This window comes from Penaeus vannamei, chromosome 32 (assembly GCF_042767895.1).
Source record: "Penaeus vannamei isolate JL-2024 chromosome 32, ASM4276789v1, whole genome shotgun sequence".
NCBI classification, from domain to species: domain Eukaryota; kingdom Metazoa; phylum Arthropoda; class Malacostraca; order Decapoda; family Penaeidae; genus Penaeus; species Penaeus vannamei.
This window is the reverse complement of record NC_091580.1, coordinates 27220646-27240645: the sequence shown is the minus strand read 5'-3', so window position 1 is coordinate 27240645 and position 20000 is coordinate 27220646. Positions and strand designations below refer to the sequence as shown.

Here is a 20000-nt window from a genome sequence, read left to right as displayed (position 1 = left end):
GGACCCTCCAACCAGGAAGCTGTCAGAATTGGTGTGACGAGGGTCTTCAATAGCAAGTTCTTCCTCGCATTCTTGCAACCAACACGAGGCCTTCGAGGGGTCAGGGAGGTGGGGTGGGAGGGGGAGGCGACAGAGTAAGGGAAGGGGGAAGGGTAGGGGGGGGGGGAAGGCTGGGACATCGAGAGGTCTGTCTTTATTATCATTTCTAACATGTCTCGGTAAGTTTTTTTTTCTTTACCTTTGCGTTTTCTCTTTCTTTCTTCCCTTCCCAAACGATAAGAGAATACAAACAAACAAACAAATAAACACGAGGCTGCACTGTTCCCCTCCCCGTGTCCTAAAGGTAGTTACTATACATCCGCCAGGTAGGCTGACTGGCTGTCCAAGAGTTCTTTCGCTCCTCAAGGTAGTCACGTTACCATTTTTATTTCCCTCTCTTCCCCCCCCCCTTTTTTAACCTCTCCTCCCTCCTCCTCCTTCTTCTTCTTCTTTCGTACTCTATCGATTTTTGTTTTCCGACAGTTGGAGGAAAAACTAACGACCACGTTTACCATACCTGTAAGGTGACCCGCGCACGCCCGTGTGGAACTGAAACAAGTAAATGAATAAATGAGAAGTTTCCACGCGCAGCACCACCGAGAGAGGAGAGGAGGGGGGGGGAAACAAAACAAAAAACAAACGCGCATTAAACGAGTGTTTTGAAGCAGTAGGCACACTAGTAAAACAGACATCGACAAATAAAGAAAAGCAAAATCAATGTCAAGACGTGGAGAGAGAGAGGTGGAGGGGAGAGGCGCACGGTGCGGGAGGGGTTGGAGGGCCGTGGGAGCTCGGGAGGGGAGGGAAGCGAAGGGGGAGGCGGTGGGGAACGGAGGGGGAGGGGGAGGGGAGGGCCGAGTGTGGGAGCGCTGGTGGAGATGGGGCACCTATGGGGGTGGAGGGGGGTTAGGGCCGTCCCTAGATAGCACGGAACGGCAATTACCATGCAAACCGCTGTATCGGTTTCCTTTATTCTCTATAATACATATAGAATAAAACTTTTATTCCTCCTCATAAATTTCATTGACACACGGAGCGTTAACACGAAACGAAATCAAAGAAAACGCCCATTAGAAAGAGGGAGCGAAAGAGGGAGAGAGTCTCCCTCAGTAGGGCCGTTCCGGGATAGCGAGTCTCTCTCTCCTCCTCCTCCTCCTCCTCCCCCCTACTCCTCCTCCTCCTCCTCCTCCTCCTCCTCTAACCTCCCCCCCCCCCTCGTAACTTACCCCCGCCCCCCCTTAATGCTGTAAATGCCATGCCGTGCCTGATCTACCGTTTGTTTGTTTCTCGTGTGTTCTTTCTTTCTCTTTTATTCAAATGCGGCTCCAACCGTCCGCCGGGTAAAAATTTCGATCGGAGAGAGAGAGAGAGGAATGCATTTTTTCCCCTTCCCCCATAACGAAGTCTGTACTAGGTCCCTTTTCGAACGGTGTGTGAACTACTACGTGTGTCTGCAGAATAATATGAAACTTCCCCGGCGCTGGAGTAACGTTTCTCCCTCGTCTCCCCCCCCCCCTTTCCTCCTCCCTCCCCCCTCTTCTCCTCCTCCTCCTCCTCCTCCTCCACTCCATCCCTCCCCCTACTCCTCCTCCCTCCTCCTCTACTCCTCCTCCTCCTCCTCCTCCTCCCCCTTCCCACATACATCCCCCCCCTCAACCCTCCCCCCAGCTTATTCCGCCCCCATTCCCTTTCCGCATCTGCTACAGCGGTCACTCGGCTGCAGCGACCACCCTTACCTACGGCCTACCAAGAGTTTAATGCCCTTGTGCCTCAGAGGTCACTGCTAATTTTGAACTTCCGGATGTTTGTAATGTGAATCAAGCATTATTTTTTTCTTTTCTTTTTTAAGTCGTGAGTCACGATTATTCAACGGAACAGCTCTGGGGGGAGAGAAAGAGAGAAGAAGTAAAAAAAGGGGGGGAAAGAAAGAAAAGAAAAAAACATGGGACTTATTTCGCAATAGCGAGAGAGAGAGAGAGAGAGAGAGAGAGAGAGAGAGAGAGAGAGAGAGAGAGAGAGAGAGAGAGAGAGAGAGAGAGAGAGAGAGAGAGAGAGAGAGAGAGAGAGAGAGAGAGAGAGAGAGAGAAAACCGGGGGAAAATCGCCCTTATGATACACATGGATTATTTCTCAACTATCGGACTAGCTATTCCGGAACGGCCCTAGAATGAAAGCGAACAAAAATTTTATTTAGCTCTTCTACGGGGTTGGCCCAGACTCCCCTGCTCCTAGTCGTGACGTCACGCGAGCTCCGCCCCTTTTCACGAATCCGCGCGGCTGATTGGTCGTTGGCGCGGCGTGATGGGCTCTATCTTTAAGGGGGCGAGAGAATCGGCGTGGGGCGCTGGAAACGGACCGAAATGGGATTGATGTGGGGTTTAATGAGGGGAAAGGGGTTGCGAGAGGGCGTGGGGTTGGTGGATGTGGTAGAGGGTTAATCGATCAGGGTGTGGGTATGTAAATTTTCGCCGCGGAAAAACTCGGGTTTTGAGATATCGCCCTTATCTTCATCACCCTCGATACAGAAATAAAAACCACGAACATACCCCAAATTACCTAAAAAACCAACAAACCCCACGCCCCTCCCGAGAGGCCCGAGAGAACCTGCCGAAACGGTGTATTCTGGGCCCCTTTAACATGATGGCGTCCCGTTTTCTCCTCGGCAGGAATTTTGATGAGCCCGGGCGCGAGGCTAGACTGTTGCCGCTCAGCCTCAGTTCATCCTTGTGTGTGTGCCGCTTGTGAGAGAAGACGATGCGCCCAAAAATCCTTAAATAATATGTGAATAATATCTGTTCTGTGTCAGGATTTACTTCCCCTGGGATTTTTAATGCAGCTTGTCCAAGAAATTCCTCCAAAAATGGCTGAACAAACTAATACAGGTATGGTATTAAGAGAGTCCTATTGGCATTCCATTATTGTTTACATCCCATCAAGCACCATTGGCGAGCACCACGTGTTTTATTTTTTTTTCCTCCCCTTATGAGGTGGCGATGGGACGGTGGTAGAACCTCTTAGAAACCTCTGTTAGAGAGGATTTAGCCGTCGTAGAAATATATTTATTGAGGGAAAAAGTCTGTCGATCTCTTTAAACTGGTCGTAGGGCTGCCAACATGGAACGGGAGGAAAGGGGGACTGACCCGGTCTTTCGCTCTCACTCCGACGCCACTCCTTCTAAAACCCCTTCAATGGCTTTCGAAGACGTGGAGTTAGGTCTGTTATCCCGGGGTGTGATGTATTCCGGGAAAGGAGGAGGAATTATGGGGTTTATAATGGGTTGCGGGTTGGCAGGCCTGTCGTGGTGGCGATCAGCTGGAGCGCCTTGCTCCGACATGACAGATTGTACATAATTCTTGTGGTTTTTCTTCCTCTTTATCGTCTATGGGTTCGGTTTTCTTCCTGTTGGTTATTTTTCTATCTATGGAGGAAGTGGGAGGATAGACGGACTCGGGATAAGGGCTCGGCGAGGGTGGTCGGGAGATTGCATAGTCGGGTCCCTGGTCTAGGGGTGGAAGCCAGATGGAATATGAATTAATGTTTGGGTGGAAAATTGAGCCAACGGATTTTTCTCTTTCTTTTTTCTTTCCTTTTTTTTTCGGAAAGCTGGGGGAAATTTGTGTTGGATATTATACTGCTTTTTTTTTTCTTTCCTGCGGTTTAGTTCCAATTATAAGTAATTAATGTTTTGGAGGAGAATGAGGCGATAAATTTGTTTCGTAAAATGGAGGAAAATGTGCTGTTGTTTTCCCGTATTTTTACCTTAAATTTGTATCGTCTCAATTAGTAATACAGAATTATGTTGTATCCATTAATATAATAATTACTTTGCTTTGTAAGAGAGTAAGGAATACAAAACAACAATAAATTATAACTAATTCATAGAAAGAGACACAACAGTTTATTCAGAAAATCTCTCGGTCACCGATATCAATAATATTGATATTGATGGATTGCTTGTGACCTCGATTGTGCATGATGAGTAGCTATAGTTAGCGGAAACTATAAATATAGTAAAGGAGGACATGAAGTATACAGAGTTAATAGTCGTGTAGAATAAAAAAGAAAAGGATAAAACACTGATAAAGACACAATAATATTGCATCAGAATAGTCATGCAGTTTCAGAGACCCCACCCACTGCTGTTGCATCAAGTTTCCGTAGGGGCCAGCAAAAACATAAACTGTCGAAAACCGTAACAGTGTTATATGTAGCATCATTTGATCTCCTATATTTCAGCAAAAAGCAACAAACCTTTACATGTATTCCGAAATAGTAGAATTCGGACTGCTTCCTCGTATAGTTGTGTATCACTTGGGAGGCCAGAATGCATGTTGTCATTGTTTCTTGGCTTGTATTGGAAGGTTGACATCTATATAGGCTTCGGTGATGAATATGAACTATTGCACTCTCAAACGCCATCATCGTAGCATGTGGTTTCCGAGGAATGTATGGATATGGACTGGTCGTTATGCATCGCAAGCAGGGTGTCAGTGTAGACATTGTTAGCATTTTAAGATATTATTTTTTTCTGAATGAATATCAAGAACCCAAACTAGCCATTGAATTTTGTTGTGAATGAAAGAAATAAAGAAAGCTTTAGCAATTTATTATTTTTGTTTTCCTACACATTTTTTTGTAATTGGATTAGCAAATCCTATAGTCAAGTTGTATTTGTTTTCTAAATACTATTTCCAGTCACATCAGTTTAGGACACATTTATTACAACAGAAATAGTACATGTAAATCCGTAGATTGTTGAATTCTTTCACATTTCTTTAGTTTTTTATTTTCTTTTATTTTCATATTTATATATATTTTTTTTATCTGCTCACATGTGTGTGTGTGTGTTTGTGTGTGCGTGTACGTGCGTGCATGCGTGTGTATGTGCGCGTTTGTGTGCACACAGGAAAGAGAGATTGCAAGTGCACAGGTGTGGGAGTGCGTGTGCGCTTGTGTGGGAGTGCATGTGCGCTTGTGTGGGAGTGCGAATGTGCTTTTATCTGAGTGCGAGTGCACTTGCGTTTGAGTGCAAGTGGGCAGGTCTGTGAGTGCGAGTGTGCATGTATGTGAGTGTCAGTGTGTATGTGTGTGAATACATATACCCATGTGTCTGAGTGCGGATGCATGAATGTGTGAGTGCGTACATGGTCCCTCGTGTGCATGTTTGTATGCGCATATATAATAACATTGGTTATATTCTATCCCAATCCAACTTAAACATCCTGTGGTCTGTAATAAAGGCTTACAACCATGCTCTTATCCTGTCTTCCTTTGGCACTCTACCAAAGATGCACAATCTCCCTTGTACATTATGTTAAGGTAGAGCTTAGAGTGGTTCCTGATTTGACAGTTAACAACTTGGGAGGTCTACAAACTCCTATCAGGCCAAATTGTATGTGGTGGAGATTTTTGGCCTTTGCTGAAGTACCAGAGGGAAGATTACCGAGAATTGTGGGGAGAAGTTGAGGAGGCTCACAAAAAATTTGTAGACGATTATAGTTTGTTTGATTTTTGTTTTGTTTGTTTTATATATATTAATTTTTCATTCTCAGTTTCCATTCCTCAATTACTTATATATCCTCTTATTTTGTTTGTGTGGTGATATATCATATACATTTGTTTGGCAGACATAAAGGAGCTATTGATTTTCTTCATTACCCTGTCCACCATTCTCCACATCATACAGGTCTGTTCATATTTTTACTCTCAAAAAGAGCATGATTGATTTTATTTTCAGTTAGTGAGGATATTAGTGTTTACAGTGATTCCCCCCTCCCCCCTTCCCCTCCATCAAAAAAAAAATATATATATTTTTTTTTTTAGATTTTATAGTGTGTATGTGTATATGTGTGGATATGTATGTATGCATTTATTTGTGTATTTGTATTTTCTTTTCTTTTTTCTCGTGAAAACGTTTTTATCTGGAAGAAAGAATAGATTAGTGGACCCTTGCTGTGTATAGATTATCGTACAACATTTGAATTATATATATGTGTGTGCAGTGAGCACAAATTGACACTAAGCAGTAAGAAGGAAATTTGAAATAGTGAGCAATTGCAAAATACATACGGTTATAAGTGCATATTAAAAAACAAAAGAAAGAATAAGAAAGTATGTGTATATATGAAGTTGAAAACAGTTATTATGATACATTTTTATACCAAGTAGTATTTTGACATTTTAGAAATAATACTTTGCATCAACCCAAGGAATGAGAAGGGTCTCATCCAATTACTAACAGTTAGCAGTTATGTAATTCTTTTGATATCATTTGCATCCTAGTTTAATGTAACTTGTAATTACTAACTTGTAATATGTAACATTTCCACAAGTTCATGTGAAAACTTGGAATATGATGCTCTCTCAAGTGTGCTTTTATATTGTTTTTCACTCGTATGCAAAGCCATTGGTCAGATTGGTTATGAGAATGAAATTCCGAAGGTAAGCCAAATTTTCATCATGGGATTGGCCAAGTTCTCATTTATTAGATCCTACAAGTCTTGATTTTTCAAGCATAGTAACCAAGGTGACATAATTCGATCTGTAAACGAGCATTTGTATTTTTATCAAAAAAGCCGAGCGTTCACAGAGACTACAAGTTCCCATATTTGAAAAACGTTCCACCTGCGTCTCACAAATTGTCTTCATTGCTAAATAGAAATGCTAAAACCCAGTGTTTTGACAGGTGTACTTTTATCATAATGTGTGACCATCTTTCTAATTCATATATATATTATGTTTACCTCAGTCGAAGCTGAATGAAGCCAATTGAGCCTTCACTGTCTGTGGATATGAGGTTTTACCTATTAGCAAGAAAGTTTTGTTTATGCCTTGTAATGGCAAAGGACATTACTTTACATTTTCTTTGGCAAACCAGTGTGGTGTTTACATTACTCTTGCTAGTGTATGTGTTTACTTGCTTGCTAGTGTATGTGTTCATGTTTGCTTTGTTTTGTGATTTTTTATATATTATATTTATTATGATTTCTCACTGTATATGTCAAAAGACATCCAGACATGAAAGTTTGAGGTTGACGTTGAATTATTTTGTGTGTGTGCGTTTCTGTGTGTGTGTGTGTCTGTGTGTGTTTGTGCGTGTCTGTGTGTGTGTGCGTGTTTGTGTGTGTGTGTTTGTGTGTTTGTGTGTGTGTGTGTGTGCGTGTTTGTGTGTCTGTGTGTGTGCGTGTTTGTGTGTGTGTGTGTGTGCGTGTGTGTGTGTGTGTGTGTGCGTGCACGCGTGTGTGTGTGTGTGTGTGTGTGTGTGTGTGTGTGTGTGTGTGTGTCTGTATAGTGTGTGTGTGTCTGTGTGTGTGTGTGTGTGTATGCAGTTGTACTTGTCTGTTTTGATGCATAAGTGCCCCTAAATATAAACTGTTTAGATGTGTTTATGATGTCTGTTGGCAAGACATTTACATCCAACAACTGTGACCCGGGAAAATTGTAGATCATTAGTATTCAGCTAGGACAGCAGTACAATAAATCCAAATCAGAAATCAGCTACACAGCTAGTGCATACTGGAATGGAGCAGATGCATCGTCATCCCCACCACCTCGTCCTCATCCTCTTCCTCTTCCTCTATTACATTTTGTTACGAGATGATGGACCATAGTTTCAAGTGTAATCCATATTTTCTAGATGCCTTTTGTACCAAATAGAAAATTAGATATCGCCAGAGATTGGAAAAGGTTGTGTTTAGTCAAGGGCTTTATTTTTTTATTTTTATTTTTTTTTACTATCATGTTTATGTAACTGTACTGTATTATCACCTGTTGTTTACATTACGTTTAGAGATTATGAAGCTTCAAATGAGAATATATGTGCATTCTGTTGCTTAAAAAAAAGTGTCAAACAAAGCAGTGAAATGGTGAAGGTTTTGACATCAGCTCAGAGATTGTATATAAACAAAAGTGTCCTTGATCTGCACTCATCAACCTGACTTTGGTTTCCTCAGGGAAAGATTTCTTCGGATTTTTATATTCTTCCTCATTTTATCCTGTGTGTTTTATTTTTTATTTTATTTTTTTATTTTTTGTTATTTAATTTTTTATTATCATCATCATATTGTTGTGTTTTTATTTAAAGAAATGTTTTCCTGCACCAGTGCGACATTACAACATGTGTTTGTTTTATGTCAGTACAAAAGTTACTTTTTTTTTTTTTTTTTTCTATCTTTCTTTCTTTCTTTCTTTTGGTGTTTGTTTTTCTTTTTACATGGTTTAACATTAGAGGATACTTTTTTCTATATAGATATAGAAGGAAAAGTCAAGAACCATGACTTGTCGAATCATGGTGAATGTTCTAACTAAGTTGTGTGTTTTTGTGCGTGTCAAAATGCCCGCTTGCACATTTGGAGAAACAACAAAATCTCAGTTGTTTTTTTAAAGGGGGGTAATATATTATCCACTATTTTGGTAAATAATTGCTAGTGTAATGTTTAATAATTGTTTATGGTTTTAGATTTTTACACTTGGGACAAATTTAACATTCCTTTGAAACCTCTCTGAGTGTTGCCATAGGTACAGCATATACTATTCGTACCATCTGGTTCTGAGTTGGATAAAGGGTACCGGAGCCTGCTGATGTATTCATCATTAATATCTCTTGAATTATGAATGGGAGAAGCATAGTATATATAAACTGTCCTTTCTTTGCAGCTAGATGTCTCTCAGATAGGGTAAAGCTGGCAAAGAGCACTGACTTTGTATGCAGAGCTATTCAGATTGCGTTTGGGTAAACAGCAGTTCTGTAGAGGAATGCAACTTTATGTAGAGCTGTGTAAAGAGGTTGTGTAGTCGAAGGTAACTTGAGTATGGATTAATTTGGTGCCATAGGCAACTTGTAAGGGATAGATAATTATGAGGAAGTGATATAATGACAGAATTGAGGATTTCTGTAGAAGAATGCAACTTTATCATGTTAAACCATTGCAGAGAATATAGAATGAGCTAAAATGCTTGCACATGCAGTTGACATTGTTTACATTGTAGAAGCCTTGAAACTAGGTCAGTTTGAGGGCAATGGGTACTTGTGAAAATGTACTATGACACATTAGGCGACTTGTCCACGGGCTTAGAAGAAAATTTGTTCGATGGCAATGGGACTATATAGCCTCCAGGCCATTTTCCACTGGAGGTGCTGCTGTATCCATCCCTCTACGTAATATAAGGACATGTTTTCAAGAACACCACATATAGAAGACATAAAATAAAAAATGCCTGAAATATTGGTTATTGGTTGTAAAAGATGCTGTGTTTTTTAAATAAAGCAGAATATACATTTTATATTATTTTTATTTCCCCCCCCCTTAAGAGTGAATACAGATAGTGACAAGTGCTTTGACTGATATGGTTAAACAAAATTTATTATTGTGAAAGATAAGTTGTCCTCTTGCTTTTGAAAAATGTAGTTGTAATCTGTTTGTAACCACAGATGCTTTGGATGCAAAAAGTAGACACACACAAAAACTGGTTACTTTTTGCATTTGTATAGAAAGCCACAAAGGATTTGACAAGATAAGCACATTGTTGCCGAGGAGGAAACTTTTCCTTGCCTTTAAGATAATGTGTCTAAGAGTTCATGTTTTTTTATGTTGTGAAATGCGAGGCCATGTTCCAACTTTATAGCTTGTATTCCATGTTTGTTACATCTACCTGGATAATTATTTAGAGATATGCTACTTTTGAAATAAACTTCCTTGCAAGTTTGTTTTGAGGAAGTGGGCTAAGCATGGCCTGTAGCATATTCCCCCTCAATCATTTATTTCCACCCCCATGCTAACTAAAGATACTCTGAAAGTTAGTCTGTTTCCCGGTCCTGATATCTAGCACTGCCGCTGAGCTGGTCTGTCCCAAAAAAATTTGCCTGTCAGTTAACATTTAGGAGAAAATCACGTGCATTCCCTATAATTTTCTATTTGTGTTGTCCTTTTGTTTTCATTATAGATGAAGCAATCCAGACATGCTCACTAAGGAGGCTCAGGACTGGGATTGACAGAATGTTGTGGGGACAAGGGAGAAATGCTTAGTTTTAGTTAACAATCCTGGCTAGAGTAGAGAGAGAAAGTGTCTCCGTGTTTTGAGTGAGCATGATAGTGCGAGGTGGGCCATGTTTGGATATGTAAATGCTTGTGCAAGAAAATGAGATCATCGTGCTTTGGCCCATTATTCATGCAGGAAAATAGAGAGAGGGGGAATGTGGGAGTCGAGCAAACTGTTTAACATATACTTGCAGAATTGGCAGGTCTACCGTATAATATATAGGTGTAGAGATATGTCATGCACGGACTCTTGTATCATCTTAGGGATCTGTTCATTTGTTCTTAGGAAATTTCACCTTGATGCATGTTTGCCCTTATGCTTTACCCGACATGTGGATTATGATTTTCTAACAGAATTTTATGTACCTAGTCTGAGATTAATGTATGAAATGATAAGGCAGCATCTAGAGAAGATATGCCGTCACAGAATGATATGACTTATTTTGATACATGATTATTATATGTGAGATTAAGAAACAAGTGATAAGGGTGTACCCACATCCTATGACAATAACGTGGCATAACTTGAAGAGGATTGGCAAGTTTAAGGCATAGGGGGTATAGAAACAAAGAGCTGGAATGATGTAAAAGCAGCCCCAGAGATTTTCAAGCTTATTCCATTAACGAAGAGACAGGTCAGGATACTGTTCCGTTTTAATGGAGTAGGTTCCAGGAAGGATTTGGATTTTCAGTTGTCAGATTAGAATAGGATAGTGTATAGGATTCATGCTAAGATCAAGGTTACTTATTCTTTGTACCTTGAAGAAGTAATAAAGCAAAAGAGCTTTTCCAATAATCATGTGTACTCTGTACACAATATAGACACCTTTGTATATATACAGTTTGTTTGGATGTACATCATGAATATATATATATATATATATATATATATATATATATATATATATATATATATATATATATATATATATACATATATATATACATATATATAAAATGTCCATTATATATAGGCCTGTATATTTATTTATTTATACATTATGAGGTTATCTTTGTTGTTCGGTGGTTTGTCTCGCGCTGCAGAGAGGGGGAGGATAGAGACCATTATAGCACTCCCATCTCTCAGAATCAGAAGCAAAACGTGTAATCTCACAATCGCAAGGTCCAGTGACACCAACAGCCTTAAGGTTGGTCTTTTAAAGGAACAGCAATTAAACTCTAATAGGGTCTGATATTTTATGCTGTCATTGTAGTCGAGTTATTCTATCAGACATTTTAAAGAATTTAGTGATACTCAAAATGATCTTGTACATTTATATATAGGGTTTCAAGGAATTGGTTTATCTTAGAAAGAAAAAAATAAATTTTGTTTTTCATTAGCTTTGGGTATTAGATTGCCAATTTATTATGTAGGTATATTTCAGTTGAACTAAAAACATCAAAGGCATTGGAAGCAAGAAAGAAAGAAAAAAAGAATTGTAAGGTTTCGAACTCAAACATGTTTTCAATTATAGAAAAGTATTCCAACCTTTTATTTCCAATAGAAATTTCAAAGCTTGTGCTTTTATCTGAATCTATTGTATACACACCAGCTGTCCGTAAAGGTTATACTGGTTATGTAAAATCACATGTTATTTGTAAATATCATATCAGCTGTGTATTACTCTTCTGTCTCCGTACCTCAGAATACCACACATCCAGCAACATGATGGAAATGCGGTTGTTTGTGTGGATTGTTGCTCATGTAGACCTAAATAACTTTATGCATGAATGGAGAAAAAAGGGTTTTACAGTGTAAGTGCATAATGAAAATCATAGATATAAAAAGCACTTTGGCAGTTTGCAAGATTAAACTCGCTGATGCCATGTCCATTGTGATTTTTGTTTATTAATTGGGTTTGCTCATAAATGGCTCCACAAGCGCTTAGTCACCATGGAGGCAATTACTAGTCTTATCTGGCTATCCCATTTCCCATTTCCTTTTTTTTTTTAAGTATTGTTCATGATATGATTATCATAAAAATAACAACATCAATATTAATAGCATAAAGAACATTTTTCAAACTCAAAGAAAGAGGAAATCAGGTGAGGTCACATAGACCTACTAATTAGCCCTAAGTGCAAACAAAATTCACTTCATAAGAAAGCTTCAGTGGACCATACATTTTCCTGTCACATAGGGTTGAGGGACAGTAAAAGAGTTTTCCTCAAGGTGAGCCCTGTAATAGATATGCCCTTCCTCTTTTTATCATCCAGTAAACTGTTTCTTAAAGTGAATAATTATACGGTAGGACTGTGCCAGATACGAAGGGAGCTGTGTGAAAGTCATGGGTTTTCTTTACTGGCAGCATATCTTATAGGAAAATATACTTTTTGTCTTTTTCTTCTCCTTCTTATGTTTATCATTCATTCCTTCTTTTTATTTCATGGTTACCATTCATTCCTAATATGTCCCGGCAATAAGTATTAAATAAGTAAATAGATATAAAAGTGAAAAATAGATATAAAAGTGAACAGATTATCTTTTTTTCTTTCTTTCTTTCTTTCTTTCTTCCTCTCTTTCTCCTCCTTCCTTCCTTCCTTCCTTCCTTCCTTCCTTCCTTCCTTTCAATGAAGCTCAAAAGGAGCTACTCGCACTGCTCTATGAACAACGCTGAATTATATAATGGGAGTTTTTGTTTGCTTGTTCATGACTTCTTGAGCAGGGATTTCCCACGGGATTCCCCTTGCTCAACATAATATAGCTTGACAATCCACAGCCTTTTAATTGTGGGTATTAGTTTCTTGACATTCATGCCCAGTGAATATGCAAGTAGCCAGGACAGACAGACTTCCCTTTTTTTCCCCATGTTGTTCTTTGCTGCTTTTTTTTTTTTTTTTTTTTTTTTTTGTAGACCAGTTTTCTTCAGCATTTGTTTTTGTGTGTTCTTTTCTTTTCTTTCTGTCTTTTTTCATTTCTTTTCGTTTATTGTCTTTTTTCTCTTCTCTTCTCCTCTTCTCCTTTTCTTCCCTTACCTTCTCTTCTCTTCTCTTTTCTTTTCTTTCCTTTCCCATTGCAACCCATGTTGGTTTCATATATAACTCAAGGGTCTAATGAATTTGTTTGATGGATTAGTTTATTTTTGTTACTCACTTCTGAGTCCTAGATGAAGGGAAGACACTAGAGCATATATGTTTGTGTACATAAACACATGCAATATATGTGTGTGTGTGTGTGTGTGTGTGTGTGTGTGTGTGTGTGTGTGTGTGTGTGTGTGTGTGTGTGTGTGTGTGTGTGTGTGTGCTCGTATGTATGTGTGTGTGTGTGTGTGTGTGCGTGTGCACGTGAGTACACTTACGTTCAGTGAGGAGTGTTCAGTGTTTTACATGAAATATAATGCGAAAGCGTCAGGTAACCTTTTATTGTCAAGAGATATATTTCTCATAATCAGTACTAATACTTGAAAATTCCTGAAAGATAACTAATCTTATCATGGATCAGTCAAGCAATAGATCAGATTTTGTACTGTTTTATCACCGTTTGTACTAGTGGGACGGATTGTTTGGCACCTGCCGTTTTGCAAATTGTGATTATGGTACTGGATGAAGATCTTTATCATTATTTATGTATGATTCCATACTGTAGTACTAAGTATCTGATACTAATGTTGTTGTTGCTGTTGTTGTTGGTGCGCTCACAAATTATACTGATGTGTTTCATCTTAAAGAAAATATGATTTAAAGAGTTTACATATGCTGTCTGGTTGTCATTGGATAATATTTGTTTGTATGTGTGTAAGGATGCTCATAGATGCTGTGGATTTAGAAAATAAAAATGATTTTAGTACAAGTGAAAAGAGTATCCAGGGAACTTCCGATTTTCTTGTGTATGATTCAATCAATTTTCTTGTTTCGTGAAGATGCAGTGTGAAGTTCAACCAAACATTTAAGTTTGAAGTAAAATACAGCTCTTGTTTTCATCATTTACTCAAATTTATCTTTACTTAAGAATTTATTACATCAAATTACATGTTTTAAGTTGTATACTATGGTACTTTTATTTTTCTTTCTTTCCTTGGATAATCGTCTAACCCCTTTGTGTCTCTCTCCGTCTTCCAGCTCCACGCATTAAGCAGGAGCGGCTGGATGAGCGGGAGATCAACCAGCTTGCTCAGGAGATGGTAGAGAAGAACAAGCAGAAGATGATCTCCCAGGCAGCGCAGATTGCCCAGCAGAACCAGGCCTCTCAGCAGGTACAGAGTGTTCGCAAATCTGTAGCGAATTGGGTTTATGTTCGTTGTACTTTTTCTGTTTGTTGTTTCTGCTTATTCTACAAGTCAATTGCTAATCCTATCTCAGCTGCATACCCTTTTCTTTGTTTTTTTGGAAATATTTTCTTATGTATTGCTTTTCTTATTGTCAATAACGGTTATTATTTTATTGTCAATATTAGTGAAAACAGCATTGACATCAAAAACATAAAAAGGGGAGGAGGGGTAATCAGGTGAGGTCAGAGAGACTAGTCATTTACTCCTTAGTGGTTGAACACCTGTGGAGCCATCTGTGTAAATGCATTAAACAAAACAGTACTACAGGGAACATCATGTTTTCATGGCTGCTTTCAGACCTTAATGTATGTGAAAATGTATTCACACGCACGCACGCACGCAGATACGCACACACGCACACACACATGTATGCACACACAATATTTTGATATATCATGTCTTTGACATTTCTAAATAAAACTATAGTGGTTAAGACTATTTAATTCAACCCTACAGGCATTTTTAGATTAAATTGATTTTTGTCTTGTTGTTAATACCTTTTTTCTTCTTCTTTTCTTGTCCCATAATCTTATACTGCAGTCTCTATTTTCTTTCTTTCTTTCTGTCTTTCTCTGCATCATCCAGATAAATTCACATCCACTGACCCCACCTTGTATTTGCAGGCTCTTCAGCGTGCTGGTGGTCAGCAGATGATCACCTTCTACTTCAACCGCGACAAGAGCAGCATTACGGCAAAGGAAGACTCTCTTGTCCCCAACAAAGTAGAGGAGAAGAAGAAAGGGACCATTGATGAGGAGAGCCAGAGAGGGCGCTTTGGCTGGTCCACAATCCACAATGCCCATATCCCATACTTGTTCCGGCGTGAGGACAAGTACTGTGCCGTGAGGATGGTGGAGACGAAGCTACTAAACAAGTACCTCAACTTCCTCCCGCACGAGATCACCACGTGCATCCACGTGAGAAGTTATTTCATCACAGAGGGAGAGGCCAAGTTACTGAACGAGATCAACATGAAACATTGTGAGTTTCAATTCGGACGGGACCTCTTCACGACCAAAGATTTAGTAGTGAGACTGCATGATGCACGGTGCTTTTACAAGTTCCTAGATACATGCTTTAAAAAGCTGGTACAAAAGTCGCCCGAGCAGAGTGAACACTGTGGATTTGTTAGAATTAATGGTGAGAGTGTTGTGCCGTATACAGTGAAAGATAAACAGAAATATGTACCTCTGTTTTATTTTGAAGGTGAAACTGACACATTGAAATTGAAAGCAGAAAAGATAGATAACTGGGAACTTGCTTATCTGAAATTTTGTTGTAAAGTTCAGGGTATCAGAAACGAGTTGTTTGCAAGTGATACTTGTGCAGTGGTTAGTCTTGAGGATGTGCAACAGTATTTCCCCAAAGACACGCTCTTTGAAGACTGGTGGCCGCAGAAAACTGCAGAACCAATGAAAGTGAATAGTCCCGGCACAAAACTAGGTGGAATCTGGACACAGAGACCTCCAGTAGGCTCTCCCAGTGCCCCTCAACAGAGCCATCTAGCCTCCTCATCAACTACGTTAACGCCTATAGCAAGCAAACCTCCGTCAATGCCTATTGCCACCACCGCCAGCCACATCACCCCAGCGGCAGCGGCGGCGGCGGCAGTGTCAGCAGCAGCTGGCAGCCCATCAAATTCCCTGACCTCTCTGACCAATTCTCTGAACTCATTCTACTCTTGGGCCAACCTGGTGAATGGCCAGGCAGTGGCTGCAGCAGCAGCAGCCTCTGCCTACACGGGCACTCCCAACATGCAAGCCCTTCTGTCTGGTCTCACTATGGAGCAGATGAGAAGGTTACAGCCTCAAGTCTCACTGCCAGCCACCACACCGCTAATTCCCACAATATCTGTAAGTAGACTCTAATTTGTTTTTTTGTACTTACATACACACTAATTAATAGTTTAATTCATCCAACATATATGCAATGAATGATTATTTACTGCTTCCTATTTGCAGTGTCAGTAAAGGGCAATGTCATCAACTGACATTCATGTATTGAATTGGATAAATGAAAATGGATATGGTGGAAAAGTTAATCATTTTGCAAGGGAGTCTTCATCATATATCGTTGTAGAATACTGTGAAATCAAAACACGTTATTGATTCACTTTCTTACCTCTTTTCAAGAATCATTATAGTGAAATCTAACCATCATGTAACTGTAAGAGAATTGATGGTTAATTTATCAACATTTAAGGTGAAGGGAAAGATCTGATTATTCTGATGATTGATATGTCCCACTAACCATTATATAACTCCTTTCATTTGTTATGACAAGTATTCAAACAAAAGCTTGTGTGTTTAGCACTGTAACTAAATCCCATTTTGCTAATGTTCTATTTTCTCTTTCTCTTTGTCCCTCCAATGACGTTTGTCATCCTTACTTCATTAGGGTCCAAAAAGGCTTACCCTCTCAACAAAGTTAATGAAAGACAAAATCTTTGGTGGTAGTCAGATAATGTCATGATGGCAGGGTGGAAACGGGCAGTACATGGAGAGAACATAAGTGTTAGAATTGAGTGGACAAATTAGTATCTGTTTTATTTTGGATTACCAAGAGGATGAGTGACATTTTACTGAAGTACTCATTTTAAATCTATAGGATTTTTTTTTTTGCAGAATATTACAAGCCATGGTGGTAGTTTTTAGAAAATAAGCTCATTTGCTATACAAGGAGTTACCTTGAATATCTTTTGTTATATTCTGGTAGCCTAACTTCTTCCATTTTGTTTGTTCATATTTTTGGAGCACATTGCAGCAACAAATACACAATCACTATATCCATATACATGTATTCTGTTAGAACCGGAGGCTGAATATTTCAGCATACTGTTGTTGTATAATTATTTTCAGTCATTATGGTACTGCTTCAGGAATATTATGGAAACAAACATAAACAGGTCTGAAAAGATACTGAATGATATGGGCTTCAAATTAGATCTGAAATATATGATTTATACATTGAATATTATTTATATATGTATGCCAGTGATATATCTCTTAAATGACACCAGATTTTATATATTTCATCATAACATTGGTAGCCTACTGTCATTGGACTTGAGATCAGGCTTTTAGCATGGATATCCATGCTGTATTGCTACACCCAAGGAAAGTGCATACATTATCAGAGATGTGTTAGTGATGAGATGCTTCTGTGATTGTTTTAAAAGTAAACAGTAGCAGCTGCAAATTTCTCCACTTTGACAAAATTAGATGTCAGACATTTACCAGACTGATAAAACACAAGAAGATTATACAGTAAGAACATACCTGTAAGAGTGTACTTGTTGTTCTTGGCATTTTTAGTACCCATTGACAGGTTACAGTATAGGCCTGCCACCAACACACAGCTACTAAGACATTGCTGAAAATGTTTTGTGTGCTCTCGGTAACCAAAGATCTGCGAAGTAGATGCCAGATAGAGGAAGCCAAGCACCGTACTGTGATTCATTCAACTCAGTTTTGCCTGTGTTGTCATTTTACAATGTCTTCTTGGGACCTTCCCCGATGAATAAAAGTGGAGTACACTGTGAGGGATGCCAAGAGCCATTACCAGTAGTGGAAAGATGGGCATCATTCTCAGACAGAAGGCATAAATACATGTCTCCCCCATAGACACTGTAAAGTGTATTGGGGGAGGATTGTGACGTGGAAAGTCTTCTTAGTTTTCTACGGGAGACTGATATTTTAAGCAGAATTTAACTGTGCTTGATATTTAGGCAGTGATTTTGTATTTTTGAAACATGATATTTATGCTTTGCTTTTTAACACAATACTTATTGTTATTTATTTTTACTTACAAGGGACATTATTTATGGATATGTTTTTAAACATTTCGATTATCTTAACTTTTTAATCCCACAAGATTCATAGAAAGTATTGTAGCAATAGTTACATATGGAATAGAGATAGAGAGCACATGATTTAATAATTAGGTCAAATGGTAATGAACTGCTTTTGTTAAGACAAACAAAGAACACTTGATGTACCAATAGAAAATATGTGATCATGCATTATTGCAAATGATTAAAGGTTTCAGATGTACAAGGTGCCTTGATATATTGGTTATTATGATACCAATAGTTTCTGTTTTTTAGATATTGTTTGTCTGGGAGGGAGGAGTTTCCAAAGTTGTGGTATATAATTGATTTCTGAAGAATAGGCATTTTTGTAATAGAGAGAATGAACAAATGAACAACCTGATTGTTGGAAAGAGGAAGGATTTAATGTTTGGCCGTGTTCAAGTGAATTTGTTTATGGTTTCAGTGTTAGTAAGTATTATAATAATTATGACAATAATGATTGGAATAAGGATAACCTAAAAAATCAACATTATTAGCCTCCCAAAAATCCCTTTACATATAATGGAGTACTCTCTTCCACGTTTTTTTGTCACTCAATTAATAGTCCATTCATTTTTCTAATGACTTGATACTAAATGTTGTCATTTCAACTTCAGAATGATCACATTGATATTCTAGTTACTGCTTACAACAGCTATATATACTAATGTTGATTTCTGCTTTGCTATTATTATTATTGTTATTATTGATATTGTTATGTTTATTACTATTATTATTGTTGTTATTAACCCTTTTGGTATGGATGATGTAACCATCACATCATAAAGAAAATTTGGCTTTTGGGGTGGGTGATGTGAACATGCCGTCATGGAGAAAATCTGGCTACAGGCCTAAATGACACAAACTTGAAAATGTGAGCTTTTTGGCTGAAGACTGGGGTAACGGAAAAAATTCACCTCTAGTGCAGAAACCTCTTAAAGGGTTATTAGACTCATTTGGTGCTTAGATGAGGGCTTTAGCATTGTTCTCAGTGATAAATGAGTGGTGAATGTAGTGTTGAGGATCCATGATTGGAAGAGTGTTGGCCCCAGGGAGGACGCCATTTTCGTGCTCAGCATCCTCTTCCTGGCCGCCATGACCGGCAGTGCAGGATGTATTACAGAAAATTGAGTAATACAAAAAAAAAATGCAAGTAACAAAATGTTACATATTTCTTTTTACTTGCACTGAGTTGTGTCCCATTACCATCTGGATATAAGGCAAATCAGATGAAAAATATAGACATTGAAAAAAAAAGGAAAGAAAAAAAGAAAAGAAAATGCATATGCATAAAAAGAGAGAGTAACAGTGCAGTCTTACTAGCCGCACAACGGTCATAGTGGCCACTTACATAAGCCTAATGGCCATGTTTTTGGCCATGTGAATCATGGGATCCATGGGGTTAATCTGTTGTTGATTTCCAGTCCAAAGAGTAAAAAAAAGAAAAAAACAGTCTTATCCTTATCAGTCAGTAATTACAAGCCAGCAATTCATAGATTAAAAGGAAAAAAGGTAATCAAAGAAAAACAAGAAGTCATTGTATTTGTTCATATAGGCATCGTTTTTATCACCTTTTTACTTCAAATTATTAGTTTTTTGAGATAATGGTAGGTCAAAAGTGGTCACTCTTAATGGTGGCCCTACACAGTTCATTAATTTTTTGTAACATGCATAGAAATCAGGAAGGAAATAGTGTTTACATGTGCACTTCCGAGAAGAAGTGTGTCTTTAAGTTACTGGGGCTGGTTTGATGCAGGAGGTTGTCACTGCTGAGCCAGAACTTGGTTGTTTGACTGATATTTATTGC

The 20000-nt window shown here is 38.7% G+C and overlaps 1 protein-coding gene across 9 annotated transcripts in view; it reads left to right on the top strand.

Moving 5' to 3' along the window:
- The window catches only part of LOC113809378 (uncharacterized), a 34334-nt gene that overhangs the window by 3626 nt on the left and 10708 nt on the right, over nt 1-20000 (top strand). For 4 of the 9 annotated variants that reach the window (XR_011399905.1, XR_011399904.1, XM_070144839.1 and 1 more), the window contains exons 1-3: nt 2662-2920; nt 14135-14268; nt 14967-16196. Coding sequence is in view for 6 of the 9 variants with exons in the window: in XM_070144839.1 (XP_070000940.1) it covers nt 2869-2920; nt 14135-14268; nt 14967-16196 (1416 nt within the window). In the remaining 3 variants the exon portion in view is untranslated. Of the gene's footprint in view, nt 1-2661; nt 2921-13543; nt 13612-14134; nt 14269-14966; nt 16197-20000 lie in introns of those variants that run through there. The other 5 variants (XR_011399906.1, XM_070144842.1, XM_070144841.1 and 2 more) reach the window with 3 other exon arrangements.